At 39.0% G+C, this 11,124-nt stretch overlaps 1 protein-coding gene and 1 pseudogene across 2 annotated transcripts in view; both read left to right on the top strand.

Moving 5' to 3' along the window:
- Positions 1-1,613, top strand: part of MERTK (MER proto-oncogene, tyrosine kinase) — an 81,616-nt gene extending 80,003 nt beyond the window's left edge. For both annotated transcript variants that reach the window (XM_058165082.1, XM_058165081.1), the window contains exon 19: positions 912-1,613. In XM_058165082.1, the coding sequence (XP_058021065.1) occupies positions 912-1,413 (502 nt within the window). In that variant the 3' untranslated portion in view covers positions 1,414-1,613. The remainder of the gene's footprint in view (positions 1-911) is intronic.
- Positions 1,614-2,796: 1,183 nt separating this feature from the next.
- Positions 2,797-7,297, top strand: LOC131191069 (coiled-coil domain-containing protein 171-like; annotated as a pseudogene).
- Positions 7,298-11,124: the final 3,827 nt, after the last annotated feature.

An 11,124-nucleotide genomic window follows, 5' to 3' on the forward strand; every position in this document is an offset into this window, starting at 1 on the left:
ATGTCAGGCATAGTATTGAATTGGAGGATTGGGAGAAAATTTGGAATAGAAACTATAAAATAACTAAATCGGCAATGTACAAAGAGAACCAGTATAAAATATTCTATCTCTGGCATTTGGCACCCTCTAGACTAGCAAAGATATATCCAAATCTAAACCCAAACTGTTGGAAATGTGGTCAAAAACAAGGTACCTTCTATCATACATGGTGGTTGTGCCCTGAAACGAAAAAATACTGGAAGAAAATGCACAGGTGGTTACAGGAATTAACAGGACTTTAGATAGAATACACCCCAGAACTATTTCTCCTAGGGATAGTTAAAGGAAAATACGAAAATTTTACATATAATAACCGCAGCAAGGATAGCTTTCGCGCAGTGCTGGAGAAATACAAATATACCTTCTGAAGGTTTAGTAATTAAAAAAAAATTGATTGTGCAGAAATGGACAAATTGACAATTGAACTGAAAGGACAAATAGATTCGGAATACTACGCAATATGGGAGAAGTGGTACGACTGGATTGAGAACAGAAAAAGGAAAAAGAAACAGACAAAATAGAAGCAGAATTAAAATGTATATAGTGTATTTGAATTAGAATGTTATGGTATGTAAATGGTTGTGATTACGCTTAAGATGTGAGTAAGATTTGTTTAATTGTAAAAATGCAATAAAAAAAACAAAACAAAACCCAAAATTATGTCATCTATTCAATTGCAATACATTACTTGCAAAGGTAGTTTACTTGTCCTCAAAGGATTAACTGTCGTCTTTCTGTTTCTAACACTCCTGGTACCCTAACACAGAATCAACCCAACTTTTTATTTGACATTCACAAATGAATTTCTGCCTTTCTCTTCCTTTAATAATTACCCAGCTTCCTTCTTCATGGCATATTTCTCATCATTTCAGGTATGAAATCATGTATTCCTGTTGGAGGGCAGATCCTGTGGACCGACCAACCTTCTCAGAAATTAAGCTTCACCTGGAGAAAATATTGGAGAGCTTACCTGCTCTGAGTGAACCAAGCAGTGTAATTTATATTAACACAAACTTGCAGGAAGAGGATGCGAAAGAGCTCATGGAAGATGATGAGTTTCCCCAAATAGACACAGTCCTTGATCCAAATGAAATCATACAAGCTTGTTCCCAGAGACCAGAGCCTACAGTAGTCACTGTGGATATCCACGAAAGCAGTGGAACGGGGGATAGATACATTTTAAGTGGAGTCAATGAAGAGCACCGGGCCAGTCTGGTAAGAACAGAGGAGGAAGATATGTCATTGCTTCAGCCCACTCACTTGCAGAATGGGAGGCAATGGTCTCAAGCCAGCACACTCCCTGTAGGAAGCGCATTGGCTAATGAACTGCTCTTTGCAGATGATTCTTTGGAGGAGTCTGAAATTCTGCTATGAAGAAAAACTAGCATTCTCTAATGAACTGCAGATCAGAGCCCCTTCTGAGCTAGAAGTGCTCTGGATAGCCATTGGACGTTCTCATCACAGAAAGCCATTCCTGTGTAGCATGCTCTCCAATCTTTGTATAGAAGATAACTTTAGAAGAAACATTTGTATCTTTATAGAAATTATATTTTAATAAACAAATGTGGTAATGGTCTATTTTATTTATTTGGAACACGACTTTAATATTTGTGGTCTCTTTCCTGTAACAGGTTCTTTCATGGATGGTTTGTCTGTCAAAAGATTATCTTCTGGCTCCTTCACAATTTCTATGTTACAGTAAATATTGATAGATACTGACCTACACACATACGATACGTATGCACAATTTCTGATCATTTTCTCCATTGAAAAAATGCCCTTTCTCTTTTGTCAGCACCTTACACAATACATACACCACACAGACAATTTTCTCCTGAAAACCCCTCCAAGAACTGCCCAATCTGCCCTCTGTTGCATCCCCATAGCAAAGAAGGCTTAGATGTCATTTGAGAAAAACAAGCTTTCTGATTTTGGTTGGGTGGAAAGACTGAAAGAACAGTTCGGAGGGAGGATTAAATCTGTTCTATTTGTGCTGCTACCTATTTATGAATCTCTACACAATGCAGTTTTTTTTAAAAGTATGGTATATAGTTTGACCATCTGTTCCTGCTACTTGGAAAAGGTAAGGAACATATTTTATTATAAAAATATTTCTGAGCTCAAATACCTATTCTATTTGGAATTTTTTTCCTAAATACCCTTCTAGCAGAAAATTCAGTATTTTGCACCATACTGAAATGGAACTATCTGTATTCCTAACACCAAGAATAGAGCAACATTTTTTATCTTCTCAGTTAAAATGAAACTAAAAATTGTAAAGGTTAAAATAAAGTCATGTGAGATGCTCTACCAGCCTTTCTGACAGCTTCCCTGTGAAAGTTGATGTTCATTAAGTCTCAACATTATCACCCTTGCTGTTCATTCTCATCATGAATACTATCACAAAAGAACCGCAACCTGCATCCCCTGGACCTTGCAATATGTGCAGACATGGAACAACCGCCTTAGCCAATTTGACCTGTGCCTCAACATGAAGGTGACTCAATAGAGAGCAGTCCAAGCACTTCCACCATACAAGGATAGATCAATTCCTGAGCCAGGACCCTATTGTAATGCAAGGAATTTGAGCAAAATCCTGTATTTGCTCTAGGAGTTTTTACGTTGCAGGTAGGAAACACAATCAGCAGAGGAATGGGACTCTTTGGAAGATTCCAACTCACTAAGTACACCAGAAGTACCTGGAGAGAGTTCAAGCATGGCAGAGGGCTCTGCAGCATTACAGAGCAATAGGGTACTATGAACACTATAGATTTGTAAATATGGAACACGTTCCATCATTCACACAGGCTATAGATATTGTTCATAATGAGATACAGAATCTTTTGAATTGTATTTCCAGGGCTATACAGCCAAACGACTTTGTACAATTGAGGCTGGATGCTGAGGAATTAGGCAGGCCTTCTGCCACTCGAGGAGTTAGATGCTGATCAATACTTAGCTATGTAGAGAGCTTATTACAAAGCAATGCAGAGATCTTATGGAGGAACTGAGGCATTGAAGGAAATGAGGAATTGAATGAGGCTGTTGTGACTCCAGCCCCTGAACCTGGCCCCATGCCCGACAGTGACTCTGAGAATGAGGGGGAAGGGCCGGTAAGGCTTACCTCAGGAGCACCGATTCCTTTGGCCCGGCTCCAGGAGCCAGAACTAGACCAGTCGGAGGACGTAATGAGGCCGTCATCCCCTGATTCCTCCCTTCCCCAGGCTACGCCTTCAGACCCAGCTGATAATAATCAAGCTTGGATCGACCCGCGTTTCAGAAGATTAGAGAGCTGGTGTCATCAAAGGGAAGGGTGGGGCAGGAGCCCCATCCCACAGGATATATAAGGAGCTTTGGGACTGCTCTCGCTTCATGGGAAGCAAAAGCTAGCTGAACTGTTTCAAAAAGAGCTGAAAAGTCTTGTTCCTTGAGTCACTTGTTTGAACTTTGGCAGGCAGCTGCGATTTCTCTGCCAGGACTGATAAGAGCCGTGAATCCACTGGCTGAAGGCCAGCTCGTTAATCCGAAGTGGGGAAGGAGACAGAACAGAGGCAGAAAAAACATTTCATATCAGTAAATGTCAGTGGGATGAAAAACAGCAAAGATTTATCAATGAGTTATCAGAAAAGGAGTTACTCATTAGTACCTGTCATGCTGAATACAAAACCCTTTTGAAGGAAAGGATGAGATTGGATGATATTTTAAAGGAAGCACCAACACAGTACAGAATGTCCACAAAAAATACAAGAGCTAGGAAGAGAACATAATGGCTATTCAGAAGCCTTGTGGCGACAGGCCAGCAAACTTCAGTTTGGGGCTGAGCGAGAGCTTAGAAAAGAACTTGCGCTAGCTATGGTAAGAGTAAAAAAACTGGAGGAAAACATTGAGGCATCTGGCATCCAAATTTAATTCTGAAATAATTCAGTTACGGATCCGAGACCTTGAAGGAGCTTTGCAAGTGGAGGCGGCCAGCCAAGCAGAAGCAATCTCTGACTTGGAAATGTTCAAAGGCAAATTTAGAGAGGTGGAAAATGCCTATGAAAGACAGAAGCGTAATGCTCACGACAGCTTAGAAAAATTCAGCACATTACAAAGGGAGCATCTAGCTGCAAACAAACAGCTAAACGAATAGGTAGAAGAAAAGAAGAAAGTAATTAAAGACGTCTCTGAGACACTCCAGGCTAATGAAAAAAGTTGCAAAGAATTACAGGCTGAACAACCAGAAAACGGCAGGCCTTCCTAGCAGAGACATGTGAAAACAATGTGAGAGAGCTGGAGTCACTTCTGGACAGCTTTACTATGTCAAGCCAGTGGACAGAGGAAGAGGCATCTAATGAGCTAGAGAAACTGACAGTTCTTTCTGAGAAGATGGCAAAAGAACTTGAGGCTTCCCAACACCAACTAAAATCTCAAACTCAAGAACTTCAGATAAAACATTGGTATCTGATTGATACCAAGAAGGAGTTAAATAATCTGCAAACTAAGTGTGCAGACAGAGAATCCTTAATAGCTACATTAAAAATAGAACTACTATTGCATTGCTTGGAGAAAGAGAAAGTGTGTTGTACAGAATATAAAACTGAAATTCAGAAGCTCACACAGGCTTATGAGAAGAATACAGAGGAGAAGTTAACTTTCTTCATACTTTGTACCAGCACTTGGTAGCAGGCTGCGTCCTTATAAAGAAATCAGAAGGCATCCTGGATAAATTTGCTTGATCGGAGCTTTGCACAGTCTTGCAAGAAAATGTTGATATGCTGATCTTAGACCTCAACAAAGCTAATGAGAAGGTATCACACCTTGAATATGTTTGTAAAATAAGTCAAATACAATGAAGGAGATTCAACAGACCCAAGAAAAGACTTCGAAGAAATTTGCAGAACAGATGAAAGCTCAAGAAAGCTGTTGGTTAAAGCAGAAGAAAGACTTGGAACAGCAATATTCTGGACTCCTTGGGGAAGTTCAGACCAGGGCCCAGAAATACCAAGACATTGCAGAAAAAGCCAAAGAGAAGTTATCTGCTACTGAAAAAGTCTAAGAGCAATTACTCCTTGAGAATTGACACCTTAAAGCTTTGTTGACGCAGACTCAGAAAGAACATAGATCTCTGCTAGCAGTTTGCGCGCTGTTGTCCGGGGCACTGTATCCCCTCTACTGCCAGTCCTGTGCCCTCTCGACCCAGAGAGATGTTTTTCAGGATCAGGTCAACACCTGTGACATATTTAAGCATGAAATCAGGAGACTGGCCAGTGCATTGTGTGAAATTGAGGAGAGGAAGCAAATCAACAGCAAGGTGAAGAAGAAAAGGCATTCCAGAAGCTGGATACACCTTTTCCAAAAAAGTGTTATTGTGCTGCTGGCTGCCCACAGGCTTCAGATTTTATGCAGCCAGTCATGCAGCTCCCTTTTCTCCTGGGCAGATGGTGTCAGAGAAGGCATAGGAATCCCTGTCTGCATTGGAGATTCCAAGGATGTGCATAATCTGTCAAGACAACAAAAGGAGCAGATTCGCTGCCTTCAAGCATTCAGCTGGTTTACCAGTTGTGATCTTTTTTCTGCAGTCCTTAGTTCTATGGCTGAGCTACAAGAAGTAACTCTTTGGAATTAACAGTCATGATCGTTAAAAGCCATGAGGGGGGAGGCCTTAGGAAGTTAGGAACAGTTCTATTCAGTAAGGTTTTGGAGAAGAAAAGGCGACACCTGGTTGATTTCAATATGGATGGCCTATTTCTGTGTTTTGTGTGCAGCCTGCTGTCGTTGTTAGATAATGGCTTGTCTACTAAACAAGAAATTATCACCAGAGCCACGAATCTCCATAATACTCTTGGGATTTCTACAAACCGCAGAATTGATTTCTCAGAGATATACATATTTGAGGACTACTTCGATATAACAACAAGATAGTGTTTCATCATGAAGGGGGGTGGAGGTTTTTTGTAACAGGAGGGAGCCTGCAAGAAAAAGTGTTGTTTATGTTGTTACATGATCGTCATTACTACGGAATAAAAAACACCAAAGGTTTCATGGGGGCACGTTACTTCTGCAAACTCTGCCACACGGCGTATCACCACAAATTTAGACACGATTGTCAATATCTTTGTCGTGCCTGTTCAGGATTAGAATGCCTTGAAGTGGCTGGGGGGGAGGATGAGATGCCTTAAGTGTAAGTTGTTTTGTTGCTCTAAGACATGCCTTGAAAGACACGAACGGTTGGCGGCTGAAGGAAAAATGATTTGTGAGGATAAGGTATTTTGTTCCAGGTGTGGTATCTATGTATCTGTACCACATGTTGAATGTAAGAAGCCAAAGTGTGAGTAGTGTGATACCAAAGTAGATAACCTGGCAGGTCATTTATGTTTTCTGAAAAAGATTTTTAAGCCAAATGTCAGCTACCGATATATTGTGTATGATTTTGAATGTTGTCAAGAAACAGGAACACACATACCAAACTATGTCTATGCCATGGACATGTTGGATGACGGTGCTGTTAGGAAATGGGAATGGTATGGTGATAAGTGTGTGGAGGAATTTGTGAAAACGTTTGTACACCCTAAGTTTAAAAGAACTACATTCATCGCTCACAACTCCAAGAGTTATGATGGATATCTAATCCTCAGGCAGCTGATTCATGAAAAGGTGAAGGTGCAGTTGTTAACTCAGGGAGGTAAATTGTTATGCATAATCTTACCAATCTTTCATATACGTTTTATTGACAGCTTTTCTTTTTTTACCCATGAAACTGAGTAACATGCCTAAAGCGATGGGCTTTCAAGGCTCCAAGGGCTATTTTCCTCATTTGTTCAATACTGCAGAGAATCAAGATTATGTGGGTCCGTTGCCGGAGGCCAAGTATTATAATCCTGAAACCATGATGCCCTGTGAGAGAGATGATTTTGAGAAATGGCATGCTACTAATGAAGGTACAATGTTTAATCTCAAAAAGGATCTTGCTTACTACTGAAGCAAGATGTCAAGATACTGAGAGAGGCATGTAATAGATTTAGGGAACAAGTTATGGAAATGTCAAGAAGGGAGTTTTTCAAGGGCAAGGGCAGAGAGATTCTTGAAGAGCTTGAAATTCGTTGCATTGACCCTTTCCAGTACGTAACATTAGCGTCTATTTGTATGGCCCAGTACCGGTTCATGTTTTTGAAGAATGAGACCATAGCGCTAGCTCCTCTGGACAATTATCAGAAGAGTAAGAAAAGCTATTCTGCATGCTCTATACAATGGCTGCTGTATATAGCACATATTGAGAAAATCAGCATCCAACATGCTCTGCAAGATGGTGAAAAACAAGTAGGTACTTACTTTTTGGATGGGTTTGCTGTCCTAAATGGGGTCCCCATCACTTTTGAATTTTATGGTTGTTGTTTTTTCTCGGATGCCCTATATGCTACAAGGCCCAAGACTTCAACAGTCTGCTTGATTCAACCTGTGGGTTGCTGTACTCACGCACTAGGACGGGAGAATAATACCTGAAGAGTGTAGGGTATGTAGTAAGCATCATCTGCGAACACAAGTGGAACGATATGCTGAAGAACAATGATAGTTTGAAACATTTTCTAGCAGATAATAAGCTTCCAACCCCTTTGAATCCCAGAGATGCATTTTTTGGGGGTCGAACAAATGCTACATGCCTGTACTATAAACCAAAGCAGGGTGAACAAATGTTATATTATGATTTTACAAGCTTATATCCCTTTGTGAACAAGACCAAGTTGTACCCAATAGGACATCCGGAAATAATATACCAAAACTTTGGAGATATAAAACAGTATTTTGGATTTGCTAAAGTTAAAGTGTACCCACCAAGAGGCCTCTAGTTTCCGGTACTGCCACATAAGTCAGGTGGAAAACTAATGTTTAGTCTGTGTGCAACCTGTACAGAAAAACAACAAGCCACGCAGTGCCTCCACAATGATGAAGAAAGAGCCCTAACGGGGACATGGTGCACTGTAGAATTGAATGTCGCTGTGGAGAAGGGGTACAGAATTGCAGAGATCTATGAAGTCTTTTAAAAGAAAGACAAGCAGGACTTCCGGTGGTTTCGTTTTCCCCGAGAAGGACGCCTGGAATGGCGTCCCGAACTGAGATTCTGTAAAAGCTGGTGAAACAGCGGGAGAACGACTGTTAGCCAGCTTCAAAGCTTTTCTCTGGGTGAAAGAGAATTAGCCAGAGCGGCTGGATAGCAGAAGATTGCCCCAGGGGCTCTGCTTTCTTATGCAGAGTCTCGGACGGCTGCCTGCATAACCCAGCCCCCTCCAGACTCGGCTCGATCCTGTTAATTAAGCAGGACAAGAGGAAAACGCCCACCTCTGCTCAATTGATCCCGTTTTGAATAACTTTAAGCAGACGGGGACAAATACAAGCGATCGATTACTGGGGAAGCAAGAAGAGAGCTGACTTCTACTCCTTTTTAAAAGGGGAAAACTTTTTCTCACTTGAACTTAGTGAAGGAAGAAATGGCGTCTGAAAGGAAGTGGATTGGAGGCTGCTTGTGAGAGAAAGCGAAGTTTGTCTTTGTGGATTTTAGCTGAATAGAAGCTTTCCAGAGGAGGCAAGGTGAAAGTTTTTATTTTACAACTTTAATTGGAGACTTTTTGAGACTTTGAGATTTTATAATTCTAATTAGAGACTTTACTTAAATTAAAATGGCTTCTAAGCCACCAAAAGCTCCCATGACGAGAAGGGGGTCTGAAACTAATTTAGAAGATATATTAAAGGAACAGAACAGAGTTTCTGAAGAGCGATTTAAAGAAATTATGAATAATATTCATGGTGTGAAGGATCAACTTAGGGAAGAAATTAAAGAGACTAATAAAAAAATTAGAGAAGATTTATTGATGGTTTTTCAAGGTTTGGCAAAAAATTTGGAAGTAATGGAGGATAAAGTGGAAGTAATTAGTCAAGCAAATCAGTATTTGGATAATAAAGTTGGAGAGCTTCAAAATAAAGTGGATAAAATGAGGATCATGTGGTGGTATTGCAATATAGAGCATTGGAGAAGGCTTTGAGAATTAGGGGTCTTCAAGACCGAAGGAAGAAGACCTTAAAAAGTTATATCAGAAGCCTTAGCTGAAATGTTAGGCATGGACCCTCGAGAAGTTGATTTTCAAATTGATAAGGCATATAGGGTTAATTCTTGGGTAGCGAGGCAGAAAAAGCTCCCAAGAGATATTGTAATTTATTTTTTAACTTCTACAATAAGAAATCAGATTTTGCAAGCTACATACCAAAAGAAATTGCAAATAGCAGAACAGGAGGTGTTGGTTTTGAAAGAGATCCCTGCTAAAATGTTAAAGGATAGAAGGGATTTTAGGTTTTTTACACAAGAGCTTAAGAAGCATCAGATTCAATATAGATGGGAGGTTCCAATTGGTTTAACAGTATTTTTTCAAGGCAGGAGATATCGAATTGATACTGAATTGAAAGCAAAAGATTTTCTTTTTAATGTATTGAAAGTGGATGTAGAAACAGTGGATAAAAGTCTTCAAGAGAAACAGAGTGGGGAAGCTGAAACTGCACCTGTGATATCAGTACCTCAAGAACAATCTCAAGAACAAAGAGTGACAAGGGGAGCTATTAGGCGTAAGGAGATGGAGGAACGACTTCAAAGACAGGAATGGGATTCTACTACTGAAGCTGTGGGAGGAGCCAAGTCAAGAGTGAGGGTCTTCAGCTAATTGCTCAGAAGCTTCAAGAGGCCAGAGATGGCAAATAAATTTTGACATGGAATGTTAATGGTTTAAATTCAGCACAGAAAAGAAGAAAAATATTCCATTATTTGAAACAATTTAAAATGATGTGATATGTTTGCAAGAGACACATATAAAATTATCAGATCAGAAATATTTGATTAATTCAAATTAGGTAAACATTTTGTTTCTTCTGCTCGAATAAGAAAAATGGTATAGTTATATATTTGAAGAAAAATATATCAAGTAAATTAATTGAAACGGACATTCAAGGAAGATATATTGCTATTGAATTGATTTTAGAAGGAAAAGACACTTGTGATTGGCATATATGCACCTAATCAACAACAAGAAAAATTTTATAACTGTTACATGAAAAATTGACTTTTGGGACTATAAAACATTTATTATATTAGGGATTGGAATGGTGTAATGGACATTAGAAAAGATAAAAGAACTCTTTCTAAGAAAATTCCTATGCATGCAAAATTGCCTAAATCTTTTTGATTTGATGGAAGATTTTGAGTTGAAAGATATATGGAGAAGGCAGAATTTTGATGATAGAGATTATACTTATTTTTCGGATAGGCATCAATCTTTTCACGTATTGATTTTATATTAATTACCAATGACTTGCTTTCTAGGGTTAGGAAAACAAAGATATTTCCAAGGTGTTTAACTGATCATAGTCCGGTATGGATGGAGTTGCAATATGAAGGTGGAAGAAGATCATGGAGAATAAATGAAAATTTGTTTAGATATGAGGATAATGTAAATCAATGTAAAAAACAAATGAAAGAATTTTTTGATTATAATTTGGTAAAGGGAACTTCGATAGAAATGGTGTGGGACGCGAGCAAGGCCTTTATGAGAGGAAATTTGATATATATTAATAGTAGACAGAGGAGAAAACTACAAAAACAGCGAGGGATTTAGAAGAGGAAATTCAGAGGAAACAACAATTATTGGTATATAATCCACATGATTTAAAAACTATTGAGGCGATAAAGATATTACAGAGTCAATTTAATATGTTAATGGCAGATCAGGTGGCAACCAATATACAATATGCTAAACATAATACTTTTTGTAATGCCAATAAATCAGGGAGGTGGTTGGCTTATATGTTAAGGAAAAGACAGAAAGCACGTACTATTGAAGGAATTGAATACAAGGGTAAAGTGCGATTTCAACAGGATAAAATTAAAAAAGCTTTCTTGGAATATTATACAAATTTATATGCCAGAGATACAATATTGAATATGGATATTGATAAATATTTGAAAGAATATAAGGTTAAAGGTTTAACTAATGAACAAAGGGAAGAGTTGAATCGGCCTATAACTTCTGAGGAAATTATTTGGGTAATAAAGCAATTAAAATAGGG

The sequence above is a fragment of the Ahaetulla prasina genome, chromosome 1, assembly GCF_028640845.1.
Source record: "Ahaetulla prasina isolate Xishuangbanna chromosome 1, ASM2864084v1, whole genome shotgun sequence".
NCBI lineage: Eukaryota > Metazoa > Chordata > Lepidosauria > Squamata > Colubridae > Ahaetulla > Ahaetulla prasina.